General features: G+C 46.6%; 1 protein-coding gene across 1 annotated transcript in view; it reads right to left on the bottom strand.

Annotated features, from left to right (window-relative positions):
- LOC135819780 (uncharacterized) overlaps positions 1-7,179 on the bottom strand; it is a 13,491-nt gene extending 6,312 nt beyond the window's left edge. Inside the window, exons 1-2 of the mRNA XM_065333050.1 lie at positions 6,482-7,179; positions 1,217-1,522 (exon numbers count right to left, since the gene is read on the bottom strand). Coding sequence (XP_065189122.1) covers positions 1,217-1,522; positions 6,482-6,737 — 562 coding nt within the window. The 5' untranslated portion in view covers positions 6,738-7,179. The remainder of the gene's footprint in view (positions 1-1,216; positions 1,523-6,481) is intronic.
- Positions 7,180-15,275: the final 8,096 nt, after the last annotated feature.

The following is a 15,275-nucleotide window of genomic DNA, read 5'->3' as shown; positions in this document are numbered from 1 at the left end:
TAAAAGTACAAAACATAGGGGATGTAGGGTCGACGTACGGATTGGCTTGGAGCAACTGATTACTCAACCGACCAGTGCCTTGTAATAATTGTGTACACGTAAATGTACTATCAGAGCAGACTTTGGCAGTGGTGGAGGCTCGCTTGCCGACGTAACCGTCGGAGATCATCATGAACAATGGACTGACTAATTATTCACTTGTCCTGTCTTTATAAATAACATGTTATTGCATATGTTCTTGGTTTAGTTTTTGGCTTTTTTCGTGCTTTGGAGTTAAAAAAAAAACTGCATTGACTGTCAATGCATCGATGCAGTCGGAAAAAAAAATCAGAGCAGACTCTAGGCCAGTTTTCTTCTTCCATCTGCCCCTAGCACGCCGGGAATCGTTCGGTTTAAAACGATTCCCCGCGTGCTGCCTGTACATGTAGTACTTATGGATTAAAAAGGAGATTGACAAAAATGGTACGAGTTATGGCTAACTGTTCACCCACGGCCGTCACAGCCTTGCTGGGGCGGCTGAGGCCGCCCCACTTTTTCGGGCGTTTTTTTTTTTTTTTTTTTTGGAGCACATTACAACAAAGCACAATGATCGCAGCTTAGCGCAAACGTGACAAATCCTTGTCCCCGATCGTGGTTTGTTGCAGAAAGAACTCTGAAGTCTTTCTTTGCAATTACACTGTAAATGGCACCAAATACCTGGAAATGCTTGCAATTGGCTTCAATTTTTGAATTTTTTTCCGGAGGGAGGGTAATGTTTGTCCCCGATCAGTAGCGTCTTCTTCGTTTGTTGCAGAATCAAAAAGACTTTAATTTTAGTTACCGTACGCTGAAATGGCACCAAATACCCGGAAATGCTTGCAATTGGCTTCAATTTTTGAAATTTTTCACGGGGACGACCCCCGGACCCCCGGACGACCCCCGGACCCCCGGACCCCCGGACGACCCCCGGACCCCCGGACCGCCCCACCTCCAAAGTCGGTGCGACGGGCCTGTCACCAACGTAACTAGATCATACAGTCAGCGAGTGGCACAATTTTGTCCTTCTGTTTTTTATCCATAATTATAATTATTGGCTTACCGTTCGAGTTCAACTAATACTTGTGCGTCAAAATTTATAAAGCCACTGTTTTGCTAAATTCTTGTGGGTCATTTTCAGTTGCCAAGGAAACGAAATTCAGCATACTGCACATGTATATGAACATTTTAGCTGCCTTACCAGCTCTTTTCTTGACGGGTTTGGGGCACGCTACAGCGCCGTTCCAGAATACGGAGCTGCTGTCCGGTGAATCTGGCATGCCTTGGCCGCGTCGCATGCAATATATTGCCACGATGTTTCTTTCGTAGGGTTGCAGCTGGTCGTAGCTCGGGCCAGCTCTCAGGGTTGGATACGGATCAGAAGCTTTTACTCTGGCTTCGAAAACAAGGCGGCATTGGCAATAGAAAACGGTCGCAGTATGCTGTCGACAGATGACGTCATCAGGCCATTGAAATGCCGGAACTAGCGCTTGGCATTCCGCAATCTCTGCCGCAGGAAGCAGACGACGGAGAAATAAATACGGACATGAAAAGAGTGGATTTGAACCACCCGTATAGTGGTTAGTCTTTACTGGGAAAATCAGGGAAGTCTCACATGCTTCCCTTAGCAGAACACGATCATGGGATCCGATAGCAGTCAGGTCACATATGAAAATTCCTTGCCCTAAATGGGTGAGTGACCTCATTTGACTAATATGCATAACATCAGTACGCAGTCCTTGGATGATTGACATCTGCAATTATAAACAAACTAACAGCATAATTATTGAAGCTTAGTTTTTATTGGATTGAAGAACTTGCTGCCAGGGGTGTCCCATATGTGTCATGTCTTTGAACCGTCAGGTGCCAGGACCAGCAACTGCAAGCAGAACTAAGTAACGGGAAAGGCAGAACCCTGTCACCCCTATTTCCCAGCGCCTTTCTACGGTTCTCCTAATCCAGTTTTGTACGAGTGCTCACAGCCTGGGGTAATCAGTGAATGCGTCACCTCGATTTCAGCACTTCTCGGTTTTCCTGTTCCAATCTACCAGGCTAGATAACATCAGGCTAATATGTGCTACATGCACTTTATATCTTGTGAACTGTACAAATATCCCAGGGACCTGGTTCGCACTACTGTAGTGGCGGCACCGCACAAACTACTAGAGGACATACATCTGCGGTGCGATGCTGGAAACTCCCTCCCTGAAAATTAATGTCGTGACACTGGCGAACCTGGTGGCATGCTTTCCTTTACATATTCTACTTTTTGGTTGCTTTTTTCGCATTTTTTGTCTTTGCCTGTTTTAAAAATGATCACAGTTCACAGCCAAAGACAAAAAAGGCATATGGAAGCATAGTGTCAGTGACGGTGAGGCTTTTTTTTGCCCACAGCCGACCTGAGATCTCGGCGTCATGGGGGAGGGGGGGGGGGATATAAAACACACCAAAATGTACTATCTTTTGTTTTGTGGCATAATGCACTGGCCGTGCGAAGTACTAGTAGTGACATTGTCATTGTGCACAAAGGCAGAAAACAGACGGGTTCTTGCTAGCGTTTCCTGCAACTGAATTTTAGTGCAGATGTACCCGCACTGACAGGCACATGTACATGTACATGTACATGACTGCACATGTAGGATTGACGACATAATAGTCTTTATGATTGGATCATTTTCGCAAAGTTGCGCAAATTCATATACTGGTAGTGCACAGTACAGTACAACGGTGGAGCAAGCTGAGCGTCTGATGCTTATGCCTGAAGCTCAAAGATTCAACTACAGTAAAACCGGTAACTAAAGACCACCGTGACGAGCGACCGGCCTGGTACCACAGACCACTTTGCCAGGCACGGACGGTCTCACATTCAGAATTATAATACTTATTATAAAGGTCGTACGGTGCGAACCTCTAACTAATGACCACCTGCCACTAAAACCGCTTTCTCTGGCTCCGAGGAGTGGTCGTTGGTTACAGGTTTCACTGTACAGTTACATGTAGTTGTCTAGACCCACTGCATGTATATGTACATGTACATTGTACTCAGCATATTGTGCAAAAAACTCTACACTACATATTATACCCTTGTGGACTTGTTGTAGTACTAGTATCTGCCCTCTTTCGCACGCCGTACTTTCGGATACATGTACATCATTTATGTTGCCCTTTCGATATTTTATTACAGCTCTAACCGCGTTTAGTAGACAAGCCGGGAGCGCTCAATAGTGTTGTGTTATATCGAGTACTAAGTACCGGTATATCTGCTTCCGGATCCGGACCTGCATGTACGCGTTCCAGGCGTCAGGGGATCTGGATCGTTGTCTACTAATGAGGTTTGTCTTGTAGGTGATGTCGTACTAACGAGGGTAGACCTATACTAGCTATGCTGCCGAACATAGTCGTGTACATGTACATGTGTTGCCTGATGATCGTACTACATGTAGTACGTGAAACGCAACTTCCAATCTCTCTTGTGTACATGTACATTGTACATGTACACAAGAGAGATGTATACTAGTAGCTGCACTCGTTCCAGAGCTTTGTGCAAGGGTATGGCGTAGGTTTATGTTAAGGGCTCCGAATTGTACCTGTGTGCTTGTCCTCAAGAAGCTATAATCTATTCCACAAGCAAGCCTGGGTATGCCTTCCACATGCTTAATTACCCAGCACTTGTATAGGCGCTGATCAGATCAGGCGCGACATTATAACGAAGACAAAAGAATTGAGTAGGCGATCGCTCTTTGGATTTGCATGCGAGCCTGCGCTCTGGGGGCCGCAGGGTCGACGGCATCGAGTTGAATAGGAACAATGACCTTGTCCTCAGGTGGTCTGGCAAGAGGTGCTCGAGCGACATCAAAACAGCTTGATTATGTACATGTACTCTTGTCCGCAATTACAATAATGATCAGCACGAACCTTTATCCACGTACTACCAACATCAATATTGTACTCTCCCCTCACGCGATGTTTTCTGCTCTACGGTATTGGTCATACTATGAAGAACATGACAATACTCACTGGAAAGATGCAAACGGGAAAATCTGAAGTGAAAATTGAGCGTCACCACCAGGACTCGAAAATACAATAATAATAATAATAATAAAGGAGCGCGTATTTCTCACCCATCAGGACTGATTTCTACGTGCCTCTACGTGCCATAGACGCACATTCGCACCGAATTCACGCATACATGTACATTTGTACATGTACATGGACATGTAGGAAAACTAGATTCGCTTCACTGTGCCCTGACATTTTTCGCACGTCCAGGCAGATTAATTTAGCGCTTGCAGCCACATGTTCCGCTTTGTAAATACTTATTGTATAAGCTCCGAATTCTGTTGCGTGTTCCGACAACGGATCGAGTATTCTTCAGCGAACTTCTTCTGCAGGTAAATAATTGCACATGTACATGTACATGTATAGCATTATGTACTGAAGCCTAGCTGCATCTCATGTTTGGCATTTAAGTGGTCTTTGTAAAAAAATAAATAAAATAAAAAAAGCTCAAGCACAATGTACATGTATGACATTGTACAGTGCTGGCAACTGAAATCCGACCCCCCTTGGCGGCGCGGCGCACCGGCCAGGGGGTCGGATTTCAGTTGCCAACACTGTACATTGTACATGTGTACATGTATGTACCAATGTAATTAGCCGGGCAATCATTGCCCCCATCAAAACCTACTGTTAATATTATGATGGAACAATGCGCGCGCTGCACTGGGTGCGTCCTCATATGATTGAACAATACCTACCACTAGTCATCTTGATCATCTCATTATTATTGTTTTGTGCATGAACATGTGTTGTGACGATGGAGTGGTTGCTGAGCACCTGCCCATTAGTTCTCACTGTGGTGGCTTTGAAAGTTATCATGATATTATTGCTCTTCGTTTAGCGAGGTGACAGACTATTGTTCAATCCCACAGGCACAGTTGTTGCTCCTGGAAATGTACTAGTAACCACCCCCCCCCCCCTCTCCTCTCCTCGCCTCCTTTTCTGATCGATACGGGATAAGCGCAATTGGACCATTCACTCTCTGAACTGCAAGCTGTAGTTAGCTATGTAGTTGTGCGAAACCTAACTGCAAAGCGTGGAAGTGAGAGAACGCACCAGCAATGACTGCCAATGAGACATTCAGCGACCGGTGCACTGTCAGTGCAGGTCCGGAGCTAGCTTCTAAGGGGTGGTACGCCCCCATGGGCCATGTCGGCTACGCGCGGGACCGGTTACTTTCCCATGCCTAATTTGGAGATCCTGGTATGAAGCATCTCTAGCACTATGCATCATGTCTGTTTGTTTCAGTTACACATTCCTCTAGCAACAGATATGACAGCTAGTGTGGTAGACCTCACTGAACAAGATAAACAGTTTAGGATGGAGAGACTCTGTTGAGGAATGTATGAAGGTTGCTGAGAGCTTTCTTTTCCCATATTTCCTTTTCATCTGAGCGTCCTTTCCAAGTTTTCCCATGCCTGGGTTACTTGGACCTCATCCGCTTCCCTGTCATTGGACACGTTCAGTCCGTTCGGCTTGCGAATTAAAATAAACACAACCACCATCAAGGTACATGTAGATCGTTACTGCTCGTGCTTCTAGGTAACCAAGTGCACACTGAGCAGCCCATGAACGCTGGAACTTGTGAAAACTTGTACAGGCATGGCCACACCAGCCGTACCAGTGGCGCCGGCCCTGCACTGAATCAGTACGCCTTAGATTGTGCCCCGTCCGACGAAGCTTTTCGTGTACCGATGCCCAATGAACAATAGTCTCCACAAGCAACATCACATGGCATTTTTGTTCCGAAATGTTCTCGTTTTCACGTAGCATTTGTGCATGAGTGATCTCAGCACGCGCCCAGTAGGTATGTCACCCCGGATGCGGTTCATAGTAGCAGGCATAGTGCTAGACTCTGCGACATGATCATACCCGATTATAAGGAGCTTTGAGAATACCGTGTAGATGGGTTCTTCGAGACTCTTCTCCGGACAGTTTCGTGTTAACCCCAGTGAATCCAAGTCATTTTCTGCACATAACTCCCTCTTAGGGCGACATCAGATAATAATTGTAGTGTCCCTAAACGCAATCCTGCCAAAGCTGACTGGCCTAGCTAGCGCGCAAAAGGCTGAGATCCAGCCAATCTCAAAACGCCCAGAGATACAGCGGGCCAGAACTGACCTCTTGGGCATAACACAGCACGCATTGCACTACTACAGGTATGCAGTTAGTTTAGCTATCCCGGGTAGCTAATCCAGCTAAACTCGAGTGGGAACTGAACTTTACCGATATTGCTCTGAGAGGCCAAGCAGATGTGGAAAGGAAAGCACAGATGACACGTACCGGGTTTCTGAACCATAACATACACGACGGACCAGTAATCTTCAATTGAAAAATGCATTGCTAGCAAAAATCTAGTGTTCCGTGAATTCAGTCTTTCACCGCCCTTCTTTCATTAAACTCTTACCAGAACTGTTGAGCGGCGTGGAATCCTTCTTCTCTTGTTCTGCTCCACTCCAGCTGGGTGGATTAATGCCTGCATGAGGCTGCCGTGCCCCTTCAAAGCCACCACTGATCTGCACATGTACTGCGCCAATCGCAGTGCCTTGCCCGCGCACGTCATCGGTAATTGGAGGGTTCGGTCGGCCAGAACTTTGTCTCAGGTCCGCAACAACAATCAGGAACAGCAGCGACGCTGTTTCGCGCATTCGCTGAAATGGCATTGTCCGGCTTCTGCACGCAACAACCACCAGACGCCCGTTGACTATAATCAGGATGGGGAAACTCTATTCGCCGTGTACGATCACCAGTACCCAGTCTGCACAAGAGAGATCTGGTGGCATTCCAGGAGCGCAGTCACGCCATGCGTTACAGAACAGGTTACATAGGTCTCTTCCTTTACTGTCTCTCCTCGCTCATCATCCGCCATGCACGGTCAGTTCAGGCCACATCGAAACCAAACCCAAACAGGGCCCAAACACAGTACCCTTTGTGGAGCAAAAAGGCCAGCGACGTGTTTTCATGTCCTTGCACCACTGATTTTTCCTCAGGCTGACCGGCTGGAGGAGGATGTCGCACCTTTTGAGAGTGGTCTGTACACAGTCGATCTACTCCTTAGCCTGTTTCGCCCCAGCCAGCCGGCGCTCGGGTCGTCACCAAGGCTGATACCATGAGGAGTTTCAGCCGTGCGCTTAGGTGGTCGTACATTTAGGGAGGGCCATGCACCAATGCCAAATTTAGATGATCACGTGTTAGAGAGGTGGCGTTGCGCTTCGCTAAACTCAGTCGTAAGGAGGCGATACGGGTTATTAAAAACGCTGCGCTTCAGTGAATGTGCCGTGCATGCAGGGAACGCTAAAAGAGTCCGAGCTTAGAAGACCTGCATTGCAATCAGTGGTCCTTTAGGAGAGTTCGCTGTCCAAAGAAAGTATTTTGACACCGATCCTCAACAGTCACTTGTTGCAATCACTGCTTGAGTGAGATTGAGTGGGATGTGGTCACGCCGAACAGTGTGAACCTGTCAACTGAGGGTATACTTAGCAATGCAATTCATACAAAACGGATCAGGCAGAAGCGCACCAATGCTATCCACACAGAACTGATCGGGCAAAAGAGCATCAACCTAGCAGCAGATTAGCCTGCAAGCATTCCAAGACAGCTTATGTTGACCGTAACGGTAGCTGCATGAAACGAAGCGAATGAAGGACCTCGGTCACTGGGAGATGATCGTGGAAATGGGTATTTTGGCTAATATACATATTTTGTACTTAGACAAAAGCAGGTAGCGATCCACTGCGTACGAGTGCTCAATACATTTCGATAGAGCTATTAATACTAAAACCGTTCGACAACAAAACTACCAAGATCTCTTTTTGCAACTCGGAGTTTCATGCATCATGCAATCATCAGGCAAAATCTACAATGGAGCTGCAGCACAGCACAATGAGCTAATAAGATGGAGGTGCCTCTGCAGAAGGTGCGGGTCCTAGCCGGTTAATGTTACAGTAATGGACCAGGTGAGGAGCAAATAGTGTAAGTTTCAGGAAAGTTGAGGGGGGTGATGGTAGCGCTACAGCAGAGCTGGAGAGCCAGAGCGTGGGATTCGGATGGATGTATAGTTTGAGGTTCTGATACTGGGTGCCTGTCCTGCAGCAGAGCCAATGTGTAGGTTGACACCTACACTAGGCGCTGCATTGTGCACAAACGCAGGGCCAGTGTGTCGGGTTCTGGGGATTGCTGGAGTGGATGCCTGTACTACAGCAGCCAGCGAGAATCATAGTGCTGCATGCATGGCGATGCCTTGGTGGGTAGTTGGTGCATAGTGCTGCATGCATGACGGTACCTTGGTGGGTAGTTGGTGCAGAGTGCTGCATGCATGACGGTACCTTGGTGGGTAGTTGGTGCCTGTGTGCCTGTACTGCAGCAATCTTGAAAGAAGCGGATTCAAGTTCACAATACCAGTTTTCATGAGGATCAAAATATTTAGCCCTGAAAGTTGTGGCATTCAAATACATGTATTAGCCCCAGGAAATGATAGAATAGTACCTCTGTCATGCTCCTGAACTATCCCTCAATACAATAAGTGACATGAGATCTTATGTTGCTAAAATTCAACTCAAGTCCCGCTAGCAATTCTTTGAGTTATCATGGGAAGCGCAGTGTTCCAAATGCTAAAAAATTAAAAGTACGAATCGGGAGTAGTCGGCGCACGACGCCGTCTCCTGTTCACACTCGAATCAAAGCCGTTTTGTACGCTTGCGTCCCCGTCTACGCCCGTCTACGGTATGAAAAGTTGAACCGATCCAACTCTTCCCGTCGGTTCCCGATCTGTAAGGTAGTGCGATTTCGTTCCCGTTCCTGGTGTTCACGTTGGACGCCGTCAAACAGTCTCTTCGCTACCCGTCGATCCTTACGTCGCGTCCTGTCGCGCCCCGTCGAATGTGAACTAGGCAGACTACCCAAAAATTAATTCCCTAAAAAATCGAATTTGTAAATTCATATCGAGTGCTACATGAGTTGAAAAAGCATGAATAACTGCAAAATCGCTGAGCATTTTTGTATCAATCTGACCAGCCGTTCAAGAGTTATGGCCGAGTATGTGCCCTAGCAAGGAAAGATTTTTTTGTTGCAAGCTGTCATTTTTTGGCAGCACTGTACGAGGTGATTTGGCTTTTTTTAACATTTGGCATTTTGTAAAATTTGCTCTTCTTCTGGCCGTTTCTCTGCTTCGGATGGCTGTATCGAAACATGGGTGGTGGCAAATATGAGCCAGTTTATCGTAGATCAATATTGACCAGAAAATTTGGTAGAAGAGAAAAGGACATATGGATACGAGTTAAGAGTAACTATCCATCACTGTATACATGTAACATGATACTATATACAGTCAGAAAGTTCTTAACTCGTATCCATATGTCCTTTTCTCTTCTACATTTATTTATGGCTCAACATCTGAGTTTCAGAAAATTTGGTGCGTATAATTTAATTCTCCCTGCCACGTCGGTATAATTAGTGGTGGGTGCTTGCCATTTTGTGTAAAATGTGTCAAATAAGCCCTGAATGGACGAGGAGGGCAGTGAATTTACTACGTTCACATAACCAGCTCGAAAAGAATAAGGAAAGACAATGGTACGGAGACTAGGACAAACGTGACAACTAATGAGCAGGCGCTACACCGAGACGCAGCAGTGATGGTGGGGCATTGATGACTCTGCCGACCTGAGGTCTCGGCGTCACGGCCAAAAACACGCACCAAATTGCTTCCGCAGGGCCTTTGGACGACGTCAGGCCGTCTTGCCATCACTACAAGTTGTAAAGACAATGATGAAGAACAGTAGGTCACGGAATACACTCTGTGAGAACGAAAACATGGCTGCGATGCTATGCTGCCTATCCAATTCTACCGTATGACACAGCCACTAGATACAAATACAAAAACACGGCTTTCGCTGCATACAATGCAGTTGACAGATTAATTTCCATCCACTACAAGCAATCCTTGAACTTGAAGTGATATCTATCAACTTCAGAACATTGATGACCGAATATCCCATTTTGTGATGCCATTTTACAAATTTGTTAAAAAATGACACACCGATTATTTGAATCCCGAGAATACAATGAAAGTAGGACATGATTCAAGACACTTTTCAAAGTGGGATCATTCCCATTTTTTTAGATAACGGGCATGAAGGATAGCACTTCCACTTGCAACAATTCATTTGGACGTAAGGCCGCGGTCACGCATGAAAAGCTTGCACCGCTTTTGCGGAGGTGGAAAGCGGAACTACCGCAGCCGCTTTGGCGGACCACACGATGTAGCGGTCACACATACATGTACATGTAGACTACTGTGCTCCTCAACGCTCCGCTTTGGCGGAGAGAATGCAAATGCAGCACGTCCTATGAAATTTTAGATGTTCTTGTCCGAGTTGGAGCGGCCTTCGCTTGTACAAGTAGAGCTATCGTGGATCGCTGACAGGCTGCTGAATGTCTCCTGTCAAGTACACTCGTGGATTTGGGGCGCATTCACTGCGGCCCAGTACAGGTGTATTAGAATATTACTAGTTTGGTTTACATCAATATCAAATTCAAATGGTTGTATAGCAGGGTGTCGTTGCCTCCTTCTTGTCCGAGTTGAAGCGACCTTCGCTTGTACAAGTAGAGCTATCGTGATCGCTGACAGGCTGCTGAATGTCTCCTGTCAAGTACACTCGTGGATTTGGGGCACATTCACTGCGGCCCAGCACGGGTGTATTTGAATATTAGTTTAGTTTACATCAATATCAAATTCAAATAGTTTTATAGCAGGGTGTCGTTGCCTCCTCCATGATCCATCATCGACCCAGCAACTGCGTGGATGCCTGCAGTTGCAGTGAGGGTGTGGCAGAGTACTCTACTACTCCCTGGTTGCAGTCCTAATGTTGCATACTCTGGTGGACGTATTGCTTGGAGAGAGAAGGAGAGAGTTGGAGATCGTCCGCGATCGGGGCCAATGAGTTGGGAGACGGATTCCCGGATTCATAACGATGCAGTATTGTTTGCGAGATCTCCAGAACGTACAGTTCATTGGCAAAGAAGAACAATATGAAAACTGAATACCAAACGACAACCAAACAACACCAGAACTCAGTGCAGAAGTAGCACACCAAACTCCAAAGCTGACCACCATGCAGGTTCCGCCAAAGCGGATCCGCGAAAGCGGAGGCTCCGCTCGCATTTTTTGGCGTAGCGAAATCCAAACTTTCCGCCAAAGCGTAACTTACGCCTCCGCCGTTGCCGAGGCAACGGCGGAAGCGTAAGTTACGCTTTGGCGGAACCGCCAAAAAAGTGCATGTGTGACCGGGGCCTAACTTCCCTAGAAGTGGCTGAAAAAACGTCATTTTACAACCATGTTAAAAAAGCCAAATCACCTTGTATTTGAATCTGGGCAGACCGTGTGCAACTTCGTATCATGGAAAACGCGAAAGTGTGCAGAATTTTGCTCAAGTCCAAAAATCACCTTTTTTTAGCCGTGCAGCAGGACTTTTGCCAGCACCCTCGTGACGTTGCAGATATGTGGCTTGATTATTGTAGTTGACGTTGATTTAGTGACTTTGGCAAGTTTGAGTCGTGTCAAGAAGTCAGGTAGGAATCAGTACTAGGCAGTAGTGGAACGTGGGTGGTAGTCTTTGCCGATTTTTGAGGGTATCCTGGATGTGGTGTGCAGCGCTGTGGAGGTCCCAGCACTGGGTGTTGTATCAAAGGTACCACCTCGTAGCACGTGCTGAACCTAAAAAAATTCAAAAATTGACGTGGGTCTGTGGGAGTCTGTGAAAGAACGCCCACTCGTGCCCTTGTGACAGATTCCAGGGCCACGTTGAGGGGCCCTATCCCGCCACCCATGGTTGCTTCTGGACTTTTTTTAGGTTTGGATCCCGCGCACGGACAGAATGGACAAGAAAATGTGAAAAAGTGTCAATGCATTTTTTGGCTCCTGGGTGGCTCGCACACCGTGGCACTATGCCGGAATTTTCAGTTTTTCCGGCCTGCAAAGCCTGTCAGTGAGGCGCAAGAACTTTTAAATCATGTTCAGAGAGCCAACATAGTGGCAGGAGTGTGTGGTGAAAATGTCACTCAAATCCATTGAGAGACACCAAAGTTACGGTCATTAACTGTGTGGAGTGTAGCGTTGCATTCTAGGTATTTATCTCAAAAACTACCGGAACATGCCCCCAGGGTGCTGGTGAACCAACACTGCCCTCACATCCATACACAGCTTTCGACATACAGTAAAACCTGTATCTAAAGACCACCTCTTGGGGCCAGAGAAAGCGGTCTTTAGTGGCACGACCATAATTATACAGTAAAACCTGTAACCCTGTAACTAAAGACCACCGTGACTAGCGACCAGCCTGGTACTACAGTAAAACCTGTAACTAAAGACCACCGTGACTAGCGACCAGCCTGGTACTACAGTAAAACCTGTAACTAAAGACCACCGTGACTAGCGACCAGCCTGGTACTACAGTAAAACCTGTAACTAAAGACCATCGTGACTAGCGACCAGCCTGGTACTGCAGACCACTTTGCCAGGCACGGACGGACGGTCTCACGTCTCACATTCATTATGGTCTTGCGGTGCAAACCTCTAACTAAGTACCACCTGCCACAAAAGACGGCTTTCTCTGGTCCCAAGGGGTGGTCGTTAAAATTAGCTACAGGTTTTATTGTATGAATGTGAAACCGCTTGTAGCCATTGGCGGACTATGCTCGGCCAATCGTCAAATTATGCTTTTCATTATGCCACAATTATGCCAACAAATATGCTGAATTATGCTCGGTTCCACTATGTATTCACGCTGTACATAGAGGATTGAGACACCACGCATACACACACGGCCATGCCCTAACCATATTTTTTTGTCTAAAACGAAAGATTATGCCGACATTACACGTTGGAATCCGTATATTATGCCGGAGCATAATTTTTGACGAAATCCCAAGATTATGCCAAATATCATGCCGGCATAATCCCCCAAGGGCTAACCGCCCGTGCCTGGCGAAGTGGTCTGTAGTGCCCGGCTGATCGCTAGTCACGGTGGTCTTTAGTTACAGGTTTTACTGTATATGTAGTTCTTACTACCAAATCACCACATCTGTGCATAGCACCACAACAAAACCACCTAGAGTAGAACCCGGGTTAAGGGTCACACCGGATTAGGGATCGGAGCCCGGGGGGAGGGGGGGGGGGCACTTGGGACGTACATTGTGCGGGTGGTCCTTTGGAGCCCGGGGGGGGGGGGGGTCACTTGGCATGTACATTGTGCGGGTGATCCTTATACCGGGATTTAATTTCCGGCCCAAGGGGGTCCTCGTCGGTTTCCGAGGAAGCCGTAATTTTTTTCGCTCAAAACTATTTTTCCGGGGTCCATCTACTCACGTTCTGCACACCTTTTTGCCCATCCCGGTACAACTGAGTCCAGCTACATGTATGTCCGCGCAGAGCTAGGTGGATCCCTAACCCGTGTTCTGCTCTACATATACATGTATCTCTCCTGGCACAAATACCCGCTTGGCAACATCAGGATTGTGCTATCCTCATGTTACCTGATGATTGCGTAAGCATGAAACTCAGAGCAGCGACGAACAAGCCTTGCTTGCACTTGTTGTTCGGTGCATCGTAAAATCTACTCAATCTGCGGACAGAACTGTTTCGTCCTTTGTGGACTCATCAGAGCAGCACAGAGATAATGACGCTGAACCTCATTGAAATGAAAAATAAAAAAATTCAAAGCCAGATTTAATTAAACCAGGCCAGAATCATGGTAAAATCTAAAAATTATTAAAAAATGCATGAAAGCGAAAATTGTACATCATAGCTCTTAAAATGAAATTTGGTTGCGTCTAGGCCTAGTTGCGTCAGCCAACAGAATAGAGTCTACCTCCTAAACCTTTGAGAGTCGGGCCAAGGGAATATATTTCAGCTCCTAAACCTGTGGGATTTGCTCGGGGGCGGAAGAAATATTGGAATAGCCCGAGTTTTTTTAAAACCTGAAAATCCTTAATCCTGTTCGTCGCAATATTGTTTCGTTCGAGTGTCAAAGAGGATGGATGAGAGAAAGAACCCTCTGCAGAGGCTAACTGTAACGCTATTGTACATGTATAGTCTCTATGCACTTGTAGATCACTTTTTAATCCTAGAACAGCCAATGGTGTCATTTGACACCGCGCGAGTCAAACTTTTGGAATTACCGAAATATGGCTAATCAGAGTAAGCTCAAATCTTGTGACTATTATTGTGCTTCCTCTTTCGTCTGCCATAAACCTTTGATTTGTAATTGATGAGGTACCATAATGGCGAGTACGTATACCTAGAACGGCCAACCAGTGTCATTTGACACCTGCACTATAAAAAGCCATTATTGCAGCTAGATGGAAACAATATGAACACATTTCGAAAGTGTCGGCCATATCGAGTTGCTCGTATGCCAACCAGACAAAAGAAAGGTGCATGTGCAGGAAAATTGCTGAATACAGGACAAAATAATTATATGATCAACATACAACCGTCGGGCGAGAATCGCGAATTTGGGGCGGGTAACCATTAGTGCACAGATTACACAAACACTCCTCAGCTAATGTCCTTGATACTGCTCAATCCCTTTCATTTTCCTGTAAATTGCCCCAGAGGAGCCACCGCGGTCTGACGCCAAGGAAATACTAGAACGGATGTAGCCTATTACCTTGCATGAATCTGATGACCATGAAAGCGAAATTGCCCACTTTATCTTCATTTTATGGCTGTTCAAGTGTAGTGACCATTGGCAGTGGTGGATCTGTTCTGTCGTATGAGGGCAAATCGTACGGTCACAACACCTGAGTACCTGTGGATTCAGAATGTTTTGAGGTTTACGAGCCTCCAGAGAGCGGACGAAGATTGCGGGATAGTCCAGACAAGGAATTGTCAGAAACAGTTGCAGGAGTGGTGGAGACCCCGAAATGGATAGTGTTGAGGAAGAGGAATCGCAACTCTGCAACCTGGAGATGGTACACCGCATTATCGCAAGGATGGTGCTGTGTAGATAATCATTTCTAACTACTCGACGAGCTAATAAGGCTCTTGAACCAAACCTCTTTATCCCCCGCTTCAGGCTAAACGGTAGGCAGCCGCTGGGATGCCTTCTCTCTCTTTAGAGGCCCCGGATGCTGCAGAAGGTGATTGCTCAGTAATAACTGATGACTTCATCATCAGTGCATTACTGGTCAAGAAGCTGTTGGAG

The sequence above is a fragment of the Sycon ciliatum genome, chromosome 6 (genome assembly GCF_964019385.1).
Source record: "Sycon ciliatum chromosome 6, ocSycCili1.1, whole genome shotgun sequence".
Lineage (NCBI taxonomy): Eukaryota > Metazoa > Porifera > Calcarea > Leucosolenida > Sycettidae > Sycon > Sycon ciliatum.
The sequence above is the reverse complement of the archived record's forward strand: the minus strand, read 5'-3'. Positions and strand labels throughout refer to the sequence as shown.